The 17068-nt window shown below is 43.3% G+C and overlaps 1 protein-coding gene across 1 annotated transcript in view; it reads left to right on the forward strand.

The window, feature by feature from the left end:
- Positions 1–17068, forward strand: part of PXDN (peroxidasin) — a 185419-nt gene that overhangs the window by 157087 nt on the left and 11264 nt on the right. The window contains exon 21 of the mRNA XM_015407041.1: positions 4305–4437. Coding sequence (XP_015262527.1) covers positions 4305–4437 — 133 coding nt within the window. The remainder of the gene's footprint in view (positions 1–4304; positions 4438–17068) is intronic.

Consider the following 17068-nt stretch of genomic DNA (forward strand, 5'->3'; position numbering starts at 1 on the left):
AGGGGAGGGCTCCTGTCTCCCCCCTCTGCACTGCCATCTCAAGCAGCCATAGGGCTCCACTGCATTTGTAAAGTGGAAAATTGGTGTCAGCAGCCCCTGGGGATGGCATATCATCTAGTTTGGTCCTACGTGGTAGCACCATGCCTTTGGAATGTGCCATGAGGCTTGCCTGGCCTATACTATTGTTTAGATGCCTGGTGAAAACCTTTCTTTTTAACCAGCTTTTAAACTGAAGGGTTCTATCTTATTTAGCTGTTCTTATCATCCACTTGTTAACTGACAACTGTTTTATGAATAGGGTTGCCATCCCCTTGGTGGGGCCATGGGATCCCCCGATTTTGGGGGGCCAATCTACCGCCAACCAGATGGCTGGCTGTGCAGGCCTCACCCCCAAACAGCACTGTCCTGGTAGTGACATCATCACGCTGGGGCCGTCGTGTGGCAATGCTCTAGCATTCGAGGGGAAACTCCATGGTTACCAGGAGAGGAGCCAGGAGCCCCCCACCGGATAAACAGTGAGACCTGGCAACCCAATTTATGAATATCATTTTAGGCTGCTGAATGTTGTGTTATGCTGTTTTTATGCCCCTGTATTATGGCTTGGCTTATCATTTATAATTATTTTTGTATTTTTACTAGCAATAAGGCCCATTGCAGAAAGAAATGAAACGAGCTCTAGAAAGAGGGCCTGGGAGAGTGCTCTGGCCTGCAGCCATCGCCCGTGTCCCCCCTCCCGAGCACCATGGCTAGACCACCACTGCTGTGGGCGGCCCTCTCCTCCACCTCGGCTGTCCCCCCATGCTCCAACTCTGGCTGCACGGCTTTCCCCGCCCCGCTCTGACTCGCAGCCATTGTAAACAGGCAATGGAGCCGGCTCTGACTCTTAGCCATTGTAAACAGGCAATGGAGCCGGCATGTGAGGCAGAGCCAGCTCGAGCAGCCGGAGCCAGGGAGGAGAGGTGAGCGGCTGGGGTGACGGCGGCATGAGGGGGGAACCGGCTGCTGCTCGCTGGGTCCTTTCCATGTATAGGGTGCGCGAGGAATGGAGGGGGCCGTGGGAGAGGACCGAGGACCCCCATCCCCAACGCTGCACGTGAGCCGGAGGGAAGGAGGCCCCAGCCATCCCCAGCCCCACGAAGAGTCCCGTCAACTCCAAGCACACTGAGCCGGAGATGCTGGCCGCCACTTCTGTGGGTGGGACTCCGCAACCCAGGCAGCCAACACAGCCAGCACCTTCTGAGTGGCAGTTCAGGCAGCCAACTAATTTTGGCGTGCATAGAACTTTGCCACTCGAAAATGGAATTATACATAAAGAGAGATTATAAGCATACAAATACTAAAAAAACAGAAAACAATCCATTTCATGAAGCTTTAAAGACATGATATTTTTATTATTACATTGTCTTTAAATTGTGAGCTGCATTGAGCAGGGGCAGTATATTCATTTTATACAAAAAATAATGTCTAATGCAAACTTTACGGTTATGAAAGAATTACTGCGGCATCAGCACTTGATTCAAAGCATCTATCAGGGAAACATAGCTTTTATCTAGTCTTTTATTTATTTTTTTATTTATTTTGCGATTTTTATCCCGCCCTATCCAGTAGCTCAGGGCGGCTTGCTACAGTGATAATTTGTACAAAAATTATTTAATTTAGTTTCTTGTTTGACACACAAGTCTGCCATCAAAATTTTTTGGCACTGTGTTTTCTTTCCTTGCCGTTCCACTTAACACCCCCCACTGAGAATAAAATTACTTTAAGATTTGGGACTAGCTCAGTGTTTAAATTCCCTTTCACTGGCCTGGGCATGATATTCTTTTCTAGAAATTAAGACCTGAACTACAACACAAACTGATATAATTTTAGACTAAACTCTTCATTAAAAACAAATGTGGATGCTCATAGAAAAGAAGGCAAAAGTAATTTTAAAACAGTGAAAGTCATGGGAGATTAAAAAGTGAATACCAAGCATGGTCAAGGCTTACGTGTTCTTTCTGTGTTTCAGGCCTTTTGACCATGACTCCAGCTTCTCTTCCCTAGTTTTCAGTCACTTCAACCAAGCATATTTCATGCAGGGTTAATGAAGTACATGTGTGGGGAAGGGAGAACTCCCTGCTCCCCATCTTTATCATCTCAAATGTTCAGGACTGGAGAAAAAGAAATTAATGCCCGTCTCCCTGGCATTATACATCAATCCTCTGAGGCATGGTTTATGAAAAGCCAATCTGAGTGGTTCATGCTAGTAGGATTTCCCATTTCCTATGTAATTAAGGCTGTAGGAAGAAAAATTTTCAGGCATACCCTACCTTAGGCTGGGGAAATGTTGCTCCATTGGAGGAAAATATTACTTATGGTTAATTTAACCAGAAATTGTGAAATTCCTTTAGAGTAATTCCAAGACAGGGTGAAAAGGGGCAGTGGATGGAAAAGGGAAGAACTAGGCTCTGTATCATGATGGGAGAAAAACTAAGCCACATACATTTAGGCTGCTTTGCTGGTTCTTAAAATGGAGTTTGAGGTGTTTGAAAATGAAAGCCAGAATGTCAATCTGAACAATGTAAATTGTCATAGCCAATAAAATTGATTGATATGCTAACAGCTACCAATTCCTACATCTCTGCAACCACAATTTTATATTCAGAGTCTTAATCCACAAGTATTGTTACTGATTCTATTTCCCCTTTCCCCCAGATCCATGTTCATGGAAATGTCTTCATGACTGTGAGATTGGGTTAGAACATAAGAACATAAGAGAAGACAGTTCCCTTCCTAATAATCCCCAGGATACCATTTGCATCTTTTTTATTGCCATCACACGCTGAGTGTCCAGTGTGTTCCACTAATCTGTCCTCTTTCATGTAGGTGCCATGGGCTCATGACTCATAGTAATTCAGAATGCTCCTGCTGGTCTCAGTTGTCATGGTAGAAGTTGATGGGTATGCCTCAGGTTTGCGGGAACTCAGGTGGTCTGCACTGCTGCAGAAGAGCATTGGGGAGGATCATTCAACAATTTCTCTCCATACTACTGCCACCATCCCACATGGCTTTTGTACATGCAGGTCTCATGACTCTCAGCATAGCCTTTTCTCATGGCCAAAGAGGACCTCTCTTACCTTTTTCACCAGCAGAAAAACTAGTTTGAGCCAATCCATTGAATCAGCAAAGTGGGGTTCACAGATTACACCTTTATATACAACATCCTTCCTCTCAAGAACCCTGTCACATTTGGAGCTGTGTTATTATCAGGTATTCTTAATTCTGCACAAATCTACACCCCTCCAGTAGCACAGAAGTGTATGTATTTGGGGATTGGATGTGCACAGTGTGCATGTATCATGAGGACATAGAACCAGATGTTATTCTACAGTTTACCTACCATCGTGAAAAACCTCCTGTCAGCTATGGAGCAAGTCCATTGTCCTTATAATATTGACATAGGCATCAATTATCTATTTAACAGTGAATGTTTTCACAAAATTAACCTTTTCTGCCCCTTTTTATTTTATTGTCCTCAAAACCACTACCATGCTGTGAGATAAGCTAGGCTTGAGAGATGGTCACTTAAGGCAAAGCAGTGAGATTCATGGCTGTGGAAAGATCTGAATTTGCTGTTCCTAGTCTAAACTATGCCCTCACCTGAATAGCCCAGGCTAACCTGAGCTCATCAGATCACAGACGCTAAGCAGTGTCAGCCTTGCCCAGTATTTGGATGGGAGACCTCCAAGGAATACCAGGATTGTGATGCAGATGCTGGCAATGACAAACCAGCTCTCAACATCTCTTGCCTCAAAAACCCTAAGGGGTCATTATAAATCAGCTGTGACTTGACAGCAAAATAATAGTAATAATAAACGTCTAAACTATAGCCACTACGCCATGCTGGCTCTCCTGTGTGGCTGTCTAGCATAGCAAGACTGAACCACTCTGTCTTTAAAATTCCCAGTTTCATGGCAAACACAAGCCAAGCTGTGTTTTTTGTAGGTCATCCTGTGTGCTGGCAACATACATTATTCAACGTTCTCTCTAAGCTGAGTTAGTGTGAGCTAGCTCACAGTTTTTTAGCATCCAGCTCACACATTTTTTCTTCGCTCAGGAAGGATGGCTCCAGAGCAAACTAATTTATACAGTAGCCAAATTGCTCGCTCACAACTTTAAAGTCAGTAGCTCACAAAGTAGAATCTTTGCTTACAAGACTCCACAGCTTAGAGGGAGTATTGCTTATGGTTTCTAAAAATCTTTTTGGATCCACATTTTTAAGTAGACCTGGAATGCTTAATATGTTGCTTTTTTTCTCGTTGCAGTTCTGCAAGAGAGAATGTACTTTTTAATAACACCGTTTCATCTTTTGATGAGCGTAAAAAAGCAGCGGTAATGAATGACTTCAAAGAATTTGTTGGAGATATGCAAAAGACTATCACAGACCTCCGAAGACAGGTAAGTATTAAATAACTCTTGATTTAATGTTGGCATGGAGTAGAATTTTTTAAAAAAATACTATCAAGCTGGTAGGTTTTGTGTTTATTATATTAAGCACTTCATAATAATTTTTGCATTGTTCTGCTTTGTATTTAAATGGTTTATTGCTACCATATTCACTACTTGAAGATTTAGTTTTGCATGTTTTGAAGTGATACACCAATATAACAATATAAACACTACTGTTTGATTATGCTAACTTCACAAGATTTCATTGAGGTGGACACTATGTAGTTTCAGTTACTTTGAGGTAACCTTTAGTTAATGAGGCTGTTTGCCCAAAGCACTCAGAGGCACATAGTCTCCCTTGTCCCTGAACTACCCAGAAGAAACTGAGAATACAGCATGTGAAGGAGGTCCTTCCTTCCTTCCTTCTCAGATTGAGCTGAAAAGGCTGCTAGAGGAGCAGGAGGAGAAAGGAGCATGTGATTTAAGTCCTTCCTTCCTTCCTTCCTTCCTTCCTTCCTTCCTTCTTTCTCAGATTGAGCTGAAAAGGCTGCTAGAGGAGCAGGAGTAGAAAGGAGCATGTGATTTAAGCAGAACAATACTTTACACCTCTGCTTCCAGCATTCTGGCTAGGCTTAAGGCTGGCCTATGTTACATGGCAGATCCATAACTGGATCTTTTTCAGTCAGTTGCAGCTGGGAAAGTCTGCCAGTTTGTTCAGAGATTCAAACAAGGGAAGAGAATATTTCCACTACATACCATTTTCCCTGTGTATTTCCTTCCATCACTACAGAGTATACAAGGCAAAGAGGGAATTCATTTATTTATTAAACTTATACCTTGCCCTCCCAGCAATAGCCGGTTCAGGGTGGCTTCCAAAATTTTAAAACAACAATAAATAATATACTAATCATAAAATCACAAAACAATAAAACAGTACAGTATTAAAAGGTGCTAATTTAATTATGATCAGGGAAATTGTTTGTGGAAAGTGTTAAGTGCCCCTAACCACTGCTCCTTGCAAACTGGGAACCCTCTACAGTTTCAGTAAAACATTAAAATCAATCCTTTTGAAAGAAGGTAAAAACTAAGACCTGCACTTAGTTAGGAATCTGTATGTGTGCAAACAAATAACCAAAAGACTCTGTCACGCTGTACAAATCACACTTAAGACTACTGTCTTCTTATACAGTTCTACTTACAACCATTAATGATACACATAACAAATAGTTTTGCCACCATGCATAAGTTACATCTATACCAGTTGAATAGTGACCTAATAGTCCTTGAAAGTACAAGTCTGTCTTCCTTTTAAAGTACAGGCCTCTTCAGAATGATGTGGTCACCGGCTCATGGTGCAGAGAAGAGTTTCCAAAAGAAAACATGTAGTAGATGGCATGAGCTCAAGACTAGCTGTAGCGCAAACCAAAGGGCAGAGATACCATGCCTAGGTTGCTTTGCCATTTCTTAGGGCTTCATCAGGCCGCTTTTCTTAGTGATGGAGCTCAACCCAGCTCTGGCAAGATTCAAAATGACATGAAGTCTACAGGTATGTTCCAAATAGCTAGGAATCAGGCTCAACTGGTGTAGATGTCATTTATGCATGGTGGCAAAACCATTTGTTATGTGCAGGGCTCTTTTCGTAGCAGGAACTCCTTTGCATATTAGGCGACACACCCCTAATGTAGCCAATCCTCCAAGAGCTTACAGGGCTCTTCTTACAGGGGCTACTGTAAGCTCTGGGAGGATTGGCTACATTAGGGGGGGTGTCGCCTAATATGAAAAGGAGCTCCTGCTATGTGTATCATACTTATGTGTATCATTAATGGTTGTAAGTAGAACTGTATGAGAAGACAGTAGTCTCAAGTGTGATTTGTACAGCGTGACAGCGTATTCTGGTTATTTGTTTGCACAACTGCATTTGCTGTATTTCCATTTTTGTGTGGTTGTTAGGAATTTGTATGTGGCATATATTCACTGTGGCTTCAGTCCACCAGAGAATTCCAGCATGTGCAAGAGGGTGATTTTCACCAATTCCCCCTTTCCATGGGAGATCTCTGACATCCTCCTTCATGCTGTTTCAAAGGGCCCCTGTATCCTAGGAACAGAATTCTGTGGGGCCTTTTAGACTGCAATTTAAAGGGGCACCTCGGCCCGATTTAATACCTGCAAAACTATTCAAAATTGACCCAGATTTTAGCCGCTTTTTTCACTGAAATAAACAAGACGGGGAATATACCTGAAGTCTGGCGTTGTTCCAATTTATAAAAAGAGGGACCTGATGGACCCGATGAATTACCATCCTGTAAGCTTGCTATCCGCTATAGGAAAACTTTACACTGTAATACTTCTTTTTTTTTTTAATCCCCCGAAGGGTAGCTTTATTGATTTTTTATTACACCTACGTGACTACAAAAAGGAAAAGAGAGAAAGAAGAAAAAAAAAGGAGAAAAAAGGGGAGGGGAAAAAAAATAACAAACTAAAATAACAAACCCCAGGATACAGACAGTATAAAGAAAGAAAACCCACACTATAACTAAAAACCCAAGGAAGTAGGGTCATTAACAGTCAGTATGCTGTTAGTTATAAAAATTAATGCTTTCATTAAGTCAAGGAATTTAGGAGATTAGTTAGTCCATTTTGGTATATATCTAATTTCTTCTCAGTATGCACATAGACTTCTTCCAGTTCATCCATAAATCTTTTTAGTTCATAAGTGCTATTTGGCAACTCTTAGCCGCAAGTCGTATGCTTCTCTGGCCGTGCCTCCTTCTGCTCCAAGTAGGTCTCTGTCCGTCTCTTCCAGGTCGGCTGCCTGGCCTCCTCCGTCTTGCTGCTCTTCCTCTTTCTGTCCGAAGAATTGCTTCAACCATTCTTCTGCTTTTAACACCGAGTCGATTTTTTCTCTTTTGTCTCTATATTTGAATTGGACCCCTTCTGGAAAAAGCCAGGAGTATTGAATTTGGTTGATCTGAAGTGTTGAGATGAGTTCTTTGTACGCTTTTCTTTTCTGTCGAACCTCAAATGGAACGTCCTTAAGGACCCTGATACTTGCTGATCCCATTTGCAGGGGTTTGTCTGCTGTTGCTTTGAGAATATCATCTCTTGTCTGTCGTCGGAGAAATTTGACCACGATCTCGCCCGGCAGTTTGTTTTGCTTAATATATTTAGAGTAAGAACGATATGTCACTTCTATCTCTGCATGCGCTTCAGCCGTTGCAATGCCGAGCGATAGAGCGATTAGCTCAGCTGCCACATCTTTCAAAATTTCTCCTGTCGTCTCAGCCACCCCTTGGAATCTAAGGGTTTTATTCGCTTTGTCCATTTGTAGGTTCAATAGCTTCCTTTCGTGTAGATCCTGCTTTTGTTCCATCAGACCAACTCTTTTCTTCAGCTTTTTAGCATCATGTGTGGTCTCTTTAAGTTTTTCATCAGTTTGGATCGATTTTTTCACAAGCTCGGTGATCTGCTGTTGCTGTTTTGCCATGCTCTGGTTTGAGGCAGCAATCAATTGGTTAAGGCCATCGAGTCTTTCATGAATGGGCCGAAGCAGCTCTGTTAGTGTGGAGAAAACATCTCCTTCCTCCACTCTCGGACTTTGAGAACCACGCCCCCCTCTTACTCCTCTCCCTCGGACGCCGGCCATTTTCCGCTTTGTTTATACTAAAGAGTGCTTTTTCACACTTCTTCAGCAAGTGCTGGTTTATCCGCAAAAAACAGCTAAGTCTCTGGCACGCTTGAGTGATTAATTGTCTTCTCCCCCTCCCCGTCTCTTTAAATCACAGTTCGGTTTGTTTACGTCTGGGATTCCTCCCGACGCCGCTGAGGGTGGGGGGGGGATCGGAACTCACTTTTAAAGCTTCTTCGCTCGTCTCATTCTCCAGTTCCTTGACAGTCTGATCACAGACTCCTTTTAATCATGCTTCATTCGCTGACCCGCTTGCTTGTCCCGATCGGCATTCAGCTATGCTCGGTAAAAACCGAGCCTCTCAGGGGGTGGACCGAATGGGGCAAAGAGGAGCGCCTCAATTCTCTGGCTTAAAGCCGTTGAAGAGGTCGCCCTTCCAGCGCCCCCGGCTTGGAGCCCCTCACTGAGGCTCACCTGGGGGTGCCACTTGAGGTGACATCCCTCCAACACCCCTGGAGCGCGGAATGCCTCCCCCGTTCAGGAGAGAGCCTCCGCCATCACTGAAGCCACAGACCGGAAGTCTACACTGTAATACTTCTTGAAAAGTTGGAATCTTGGGTTGAAGGAAATAACATTTTGGGAAATGAACAGACTGGCTTTAGAAAAGGAACAAGTACCATTGACCATTGGTTGATAAATACACAAGTTCTGGAGAAGGCATGTTGGCAACTTCCTTCATGGATCTAAAATCAGCGTTTGATACGGTCTCTAGACCCTGGCTATGGGAAAAGATGAAGAAATATGGCATTGAACCACATTTCCTTTACTTAACCTCAACACAGCACGATCGAGTGGAGCTGCAGAGCCTGCTCCAGCAGCCACTCGAATTGCACGGTGTGGGGGAGTTTGGTTTATCCAAACTCCTAGGGGGGGCAAACTGGTTTATCCAAACTCCTAGGGGGGCCTCAGGAGAGAGGTCTCTGAAGCAGGAGAATCAATGAAGTACCAGATTCTAGCAGCAGCTGGGTATTGGAGTCTTTTGTCCGTCTCGATGCCCCCACCAAGCAATTGCCATATTGGCTTCCAAGCTGTGTCTGCCGGACTTTGTGAGAATTGAAACTAAGCTTATTTCTACAAATAAATCACTTTCTACAGCAAATACAAATACAAGAAGACATCTAACAAGTAAGATCCTTTTTCTTAGCACGTATATGAAATAGAACTGTGGAATTCAATCAGACTGCGAAAAACTTCAGGAAGGAAGGAAGGAAGGAAGGAAGGAAGGAAGGAAGGAAGGGGAGGGGGAGCGTTCATATAGTTTTTCCTCCCCCCCCACTTCTGGAGCGGGTCTCAAGCTAAAGGAAACAACATCAAAAGGATTATAATTTAGATTGCAAACTGAAGGATGGATTATCGGAACAAATATATGGTCTACCTCTTTGCTAAATTGTCTGTCTGCCTAAGCTGATTTATAGAAATGGAGATAACAGAAATATTCAACAACATGTTTGCCGCAGCTTTGCTTCCTGTGCAACATAGACTGTGTTTTTGGATTGAGCATATGCAAGAGGCTTTAAACAAATTCCACCAAAAAGAAAGTCTGTTGGAACAACCTTTAAATTAACCTTCAAATGAGCTAAAAGATCCAAATGGTTGTGTTTTGAAGAGGAAAAAATCTTAGAGAACCATCTCTTTAATGTGAAAATGGAGAACACAGATGCATTCCTGTTTAAGGAAAGAAGATCACAACATGCCAGAATGAACAACCCAGAAAGAATCCCAAATACATTTAATATTCTTTGTTTGGGCGCAACAAGCCAGCATGGAGAGAGTTTCGACCCCACAGCAGAAGACTATAGAAGCAATCTACAGCCCCAAAAGAAAAGAAGATGGGAATATAAGAGAGAAAAAAAGAAGGGGGGGAGTCTTTAAGGTGGAATGACTATAGTAGGCTGAGTATCATTTAAAACAGAACTTAATGAGATTAAAATGTTAGAGAATCTGAAATTAAAACCAAATGTTAACAGAAATATATATTATAAACAAGATATTATCTGGAATTTTAGTAGTAGTGTAAAAGTGAAGGAGGGAGACTTTTAAAGATGGAATAGCTATAACAGGTCGATATGGTCGACCACCAGTTGCTGGCCTACCGCCTCACCGATGTGGGGATTCAGGGGCTCGCCCTTCAGTGGTTTGCCTCTTTTCTCCAAGGTCAGGGACAAAGGGTGGTGATAGGGGATTGGCAGTCCCGGAGGCATCCTCTTGAGTGTGGGGGTCCTCAGGGGGTGGTGCTGTCCCCGATGTTGTTTAACATCTATATGTGCCCCCTTGCCCAGATTGCCCGGAGTTGTGGGCTTTGGTGCCATCAATATGCAGATGACACCCACTCTATCTGATGTTGGGAGGCCAGTCAGACTCCACCCCGGATGACCTTCATTGGGCATTGCAGGCTGTGGCTGGTTGGCTCAGACTGAGCTGGTTGAAACCAAACCCGGCAAAGACGGAAGTCCTGGGTCTGAGTTGGATCGGTTCAGGGCTGGGGCTCCCTCTCCCGACCTTCGATGGGGCGCCTCTGGTGCCAGCGTCCGAGGTTAGGAGTTTGGGTGTGCTCCTGGATTCCTCCTTAATGGGCCCTGCGGGACCTTGCGCAGTTCCGCAGGGCCTGCAAGACGGAGCTCTTCCACCAGGCTTTTGAGTAGGAGCCGCCGCCACCTTTATTCCACCATCGTTACCCCTCATCATCGCACCTCGACCATCAATTGTGCGGATATTAAATGGGGTGCGAGATGTTCCTAGATGAAGATGGGATGATTGTGTTGCTAGGAGGTATGTTGTTGGCCTGGAATTAATAACTTTTACCAGACCCCCATCTTGGAACCACTGATTTTGTGACATCTAGAGCAACGATATTTTAGTGTTTTGTACTGTATTGTTTTATTCTGTTTTTATCTGTTTTAACTTTGGCACATGTGCCTCTTTGTTAGCCACCCTGAGCCTTCGGGGAGGATGGGATATAAATAAAAAAACAACAACGAATAAATAATAAATTAAATGATAGTTAAAATGGAATTAAGGATATGAAACTTAAGACAAAGAAATAGATTTCACAAGATGATTTTATATTCAATTGTAGAGAAGCGTAAAACCATGTAAAATGATTTAATATGACTAAACTTAAAAGTGGAGTATGTGATATAAGTGAGATTTGTATGTATTTTAAAGATAAATATTATTAGCACATATGGAAGTTTTATAAGAAAGGTGAAGCTGAATTTAATAAAAGGTAAAGTTTCTTACTCCCATATTGAAACTATTTAAGAACAGTCCTCAATTATAGAAAAAAAAAGGCTGGAAAGAAGGAGAGAAAAGGGAGGTGAGGGAGAACAATTTAAGGTGGAGTGGCTAAAGCAAGGAAAAGTTTAAATGTTTAAAAACTTTAAAAGGTGATTCAAAAATAAATATTAGTAATAATTATATGGAATTTAGCATGGCTGTATTAAAAACATTAATAGTATTTTATGGTAATTTGTATAAGAAATGTGAAGTTGAATTCTAGTATTAGAACTGTTATTTTTAAGGTGATCATATAACTTTTAGAATGCTTAGGTTTTAGAGTGGTAAGCATGTATTATTTCAGAAAACTTTAAAGATAAACATCAACATTAGAAATGGGAAATTAGTTTGTATTAGACATTTAGAAAAACTTTGGCGTAGCTAATTATAAGTAGTAGAATGTTAAGGATTTATAAATATATATGTAGAGATTGACTAAGCAATATAAGAGGTTTTATTAAGAGAATCCATAGATAAGAAAGTAAAATTATTTAAGAACAGTCCTCAATTATAGAAAAAAAAAGGCTGGAAAGAAGGAGAGAAAAGGGAGGTGAGGGAGAACAATTTAAGGTGGAGTGGCTAAAGCAAGGAAAAGTTTAAATGTTTAAAAACTTTAAAAGGTGATTAAAAATAAATATTAGTAATAATTATATGGAATTTAGCATGGCTGTATTAAAAACATTAATAGTATTTTATGGTAATTTGTATAAGAAATGTGAAGTTGAATTCTAGTATTAGAACTGTTATTTTTAAGGTGATCATATAACTTTTAGAATGCTTAGGTTTTAGAGTGGTAAGCATGTATTATTTCAGAAAACTTTAAAGATAAACATCAACATTAGAAATGGGAAATTAGTTTGTATTAGACATTTAGAAAAACTTTGGCGTAGCTAATTATAAGTAGTAGAATGTTAAGGATTTATAAATATATATGTAGAGATTGACTAAGCAATATAAGAGGTTTTATTAAGAGAATCCATAGATAAGAAAGTAAAATATACTAGGTTAATAGGAAGTTACAGAATACTTTTATGATGTAAAGACAATAACTTGATATTTTGCAAATGTATGGACTTAAGGGACTAGATTTAATATGAAGAATTACCAAACTGCATAAGTAGAAGTATTATTACAATGTAGCAGAATATTTAGAAACTACTGTAAACACCATTTTTTCTTTTGTACCCCTTTCCCTTTCTTATACCCTTTCCCCCACATTTCCCCCTCTTTTTTAAAAAAAAAACCCAATAAAAATTTATTATTGGTACTTAATTCAACAGCTCTACAACCATCCCTCTGCCTGGGTTAGATGTGGGGAGATAGGACAGCTATCAGAGCCTTTCATCCTAGACAAAGGAGACAAGCAGGGGTGTTTACTTGCACCCCTGTTGTTCAATTTATATATAAATGACCTCAGACCCTGTCTCCTGAAGGAAGCATGTCATTTTCCACATTTTACCTAAGCACAAAGTTCCAATCCTTCTGTATGCTGCGGATGCAGTGATATTATCCAGATCAATAGTGGGCCTCCACATGCTGATAAAAAATTTCAAGCTTTACTACTGTCATGAGGGCTTGTCCATCAATGTGGTGAAATCCAAGGTCATAGTATTCACCAAAAGGAAAAGGGGCAAAAATCTTAAAATGGGACATAGCAGGCCAACCTATGGAACAGGTGAATCAATTTAAATATCTGGGAATCCACTTTGAAGTATCTCTTACATGGAAAATACACTTGGATCTAGTAAGGAACACAACCTTGAGAGTAGGACAATTGTAAAATACTTCTACTCATTGGAAGGTGAATTTGTCCCATCGGCCTTAAAGCTATTTGATGCTAAGATTCTAAACCAATTCCTGTATGGTGCGGAAATTTGGATTCAGGCTTCTTCTGAAGAAATGGATTCCATCCAGTATGATTTTTTCTGACTCTTATTGACTACTCCTAGATGTGTCTCAGGCATAGCACTGAAAGTGGAACTAGGCAAATCATCAATGAAATCTAGGATTAAAGCATTTCTCTTCAAAGTAAATGTTTTAAAATTTGAGGGAGGATGTACTCTACCTGGGTTTCTCCAGGCAGATAAACATTATGGCCAATGGAATCAACTATTGGAAAAGAAAATGAAATGCCTAGGAATAATGAATGATATGACTAAGAATACAGATAATAAAGATATTGAACATTATAAGGCAAAATAAAAAATGTGTAAGGAAGTTGGGTGCTACAAGTACATCTGTTAGGACGCAAAGGATATGCTTGACATTCCATTTGGGAATTGCCCTTCCGATGCAACTGCTGAAATATGTTTATCAATTGACAGTCCAAAAACCAAAACTAAGAAGGGCTTTTACCCGGACTGATTGGCTGCTACAATTTATATAAATAACTGCCGTAACTTGCTGCTTAAATTGATGAACTTGGTGTGATTTAGTTGATTGGGGGGGGGGTCGATTAGTTGTTAATTGCTGTTTTGCCAATTAATTGGGGGGGGCTGATTTAGAGAGGGTGTTAATTGATTGTTAAAATTGTCCAATTAATTGGGGGTCGGATTTAGCTGTTGCTAATTAATTGTTATTGTACCAGTTAATTGGGGGGGTTCTAGCTAGGGTTCCAATTGAGCATTGTTTAAGCTGTCCAATTAATTGGGGGTTGGATTTACTTAGGGGTTGGCATCAATTATTACAATTTAGGGTTCTGTGTAAGGAGAGACAATTAATATCTAATGGTACTAACAGCCCTATTCCATGATAAAATATTAGCTTTAGTAAATATGCCATTAATCCCCAGCCTTTATGTAGCTCACTGGCTGGGAAAGTAGGATTAGATATAACAAAATTAGAAAAATAGAAAAAGAGACAATCAGAAGTTATACGATTAATGTTAGGCTGCTAGAGTGGGATTAGAATAGACCCTATTGTACTAGATTAGGAATAGTCAGCAGTTAATTATAAATGGGTTGTTTCCATCAAATAGTAGCAGCACATAGTAAACTGGAATATCAGCCAACTAAATGAGTGAATCTGTGGTTCGAGCCGAGTGCAGCCGATGAAGACCACCAGGGTAGTAATGGCTGGGCAGGGAATTCCAGTGTTCTTGGGTAGGGGAAGGTATAGCGGTGGGAGCAGGTGGAGATGGAAGGGAAGGGGGCAGAGAAATGGAGAAGCTCAGCCACCTTCCAGCCTGTGTCCCATCCCAAAGGTGGCAGACAGTGGGGCAAGGATAAAAAAACCCGCTCCGACATTGGTGTTGTGCAATGCCAGGTCCATAAATAATAAAACCTCTGTCCTGCAGGACTTCTTGCTGGAGCAGGATGCGGACCTGGCATGCGTGACCGAGACGTGGGTACGAGACGGGGAGACGGTTGCTCTCTCCCAGTTGGCTCCTCCTGGGTTCTTGGTCCTTCACCAGTCTCGGACTTCGGGGCAGGGGGGGAGTGGCTCTGTTCATTTGGGAGGCTTACTCCTTCAGGGCGCTCCCAGTGGTGAGGATCGCATGTATTGTGTGTGCCAGCTTTGTGTGGGAAGCTGGGGAGAGTTTGGCTGTTTGGCTAGTGTACCGTCTGCCCAGCGCCATGGCTGACAGCCTGCCATCTCTGGTGGAGGTCGTATCGGGCTGGGCGTTGGAACACCCTAGGCTGTTAGTCCTGGGTGACTTCAACGTCCATGCCGACGATGCTGCCTCCTCCCGGGCGGTGGACCTGGCATCATCCATGGCGGCGCTGGGACTCTCCCAATATGTAACGCCCCCCACTCACCAGGCTGGTCACACGCTTGATTTGATCTTTGCGGCAGGGGTTACAGTGGACTGGATTACTGCTATGGCAGTTCCATGGTCAGACCACCATGCTCTGGGGGCTCGAGTGAACTTGTTACCCCAACCCTGTTTGGGCAGAGAGCGGATTTCGGCTTGTCTACAGAGCCAAATGGACCCACTGCAGCTTCAGATGGCTCTCCGGGATCCATTGCCCCCTGGCGGCTCGTTAGATGAACTTGTCGAGGACTGGCATAGCCGACTCTCGGCGGCCATTGACGAGATCGCTCCCAGAATGCCCTCTACGCCCTCGCTCAAGGCTGGCTTCTTGGTATACCCAGGAGCTGAGGCTGATGAAGCGAGGGCTCAGACAACTAGAGAGACAGTGGCGGAGGGTTCATGATGAAGCGTCAAGAGCATCCTATCGAACGTTTATGAAATCATATGAGATGGCAACCTAGGCTGCAAAGAGGGAGTTCTACGCAGCCAAGATTGCATCTGCAAACTTGCGCCCAGCACAATTGTATAGAATGATTCGGTCTTTAACCACCCTGCCACAGAGCAGACAAAATGTTAGGGATATAGGCTGTGAGGCTTTTGCGAGCCATTTTGCAGACAAAGACAAAGCCACACTTGAGACAGTATGTGAACTCGGCTACACTTGAGACAGTATGTGAACTCGAGGCCCCATGCACGTCTTCTGGTCCCATTCTGGATTATTTCAGGCCTCTCAGCCTATAGGAAGTTGACAAACTGATCACAACAGTACGCCCAGCCACATGCAGCCTTGATCCGTGCCCCTCCTTGCTAATTAAAGCTGGCCGCGAGGGGTTTCGAGGCACCCTTAGGGATATTATCAACAGGTTCCTCTTTGAGGGCCTATTCCCAGGGGCTCTCAAGGAAGCGATGGTCCGCCCTCTCTTAAAAAAGCCATCCCTGGATCCGGCCAAATTGGCCAACTACCAGCCGGTTTCCAATTTGCCCTGTCTGGGCAAATTAATAGAGAGGGTGGTGGTGATACAGTTGCAGAGCTTTCTGGATGACACTTCCACGCTGGATCCCTTCCAGTCCGGCTTCCGCCCGGGTTACAGGACGGAGACAGCACTGGTCACCCTCACAGATGACCTCCGGAGGCATCTGGATCGGGGCGGGATGGTGGAGCTGCTGTTGTTAGATCTGTCGGCAGCATTTGACATGGGCGATCATCAGCTGCTTGCCCACCGCCTCGCCAACGTGGGGATTCGGGGGCTGGCCTTGCAATGGCTTGTCTCCTTTCTCCAGGGTCAGGGAGAAAGGGTGGCACTTGGGGAGAAGCAGTCCCAAAGGCACCCACTAGTCTGTGGAGTGCCCCAAGGGGCAGTGCTCTCCCCAATGTTATTTAACATCTATATGCGCCCCCTTGCCCAGATTGCCCAGAGGCACGGGCTTGCGTGTCATCAATATGCAGATGACACCCAGCTCTATCTGTTGTTGGGTGGTCAGTCTGGCTCTACCCCGGAAAATCTGGACCAGGCGTTGCAGGACGTGGTGGGATGGCTTCGGCTGAGTCGGCTGAAATTGAATCCGATGAAGACGGAAGTCCTTTGCCTAAATCGGAGCGGCCCGGGGTTAGGGGCCCCACTTCCGGCCTTTGGTGGGGCAGCATTGGTGCCAGCGCCGAGGGTCATGAGTTTGGGAGTGCTCCTGGATGCTTCCCTGACAATGGAGGCCCAGGTAGCAGCCACTGCCAAGGCAGCGTTCTACCATCTTCAGCTGATTAGGCAGTTGGTTTCCTTCCTCGAATGCAATGATCTGGCTTCAGTGATCCATGCTATGGTCACCTCGAGGTTAGACTACTGCAATGCTCTCTACATGGGGCTGCCCTTGGGGCAACTCCGGAAGCTGCAGCTGGTGCAAAATGCGGCAGCCAGGTTGCTGATGGGCCT

Source organism: Gekko japonicus, unplaced genomic scaffold, assembly GCF_001447785.1.
Source record: "Gekko japonicus isolate JY-2015 unplaced genomic scaffold, Gekko_japonicus_V1.1 scaffold2071, whole genome shotgun sequence".
In the NCBI taxonomy this organism is placed as follows: Eukaryota; Metazoa; Chordata; class Lepidosauria; order Squamata; family Gekkonidae; genus Gekko; species Gekko japonicus.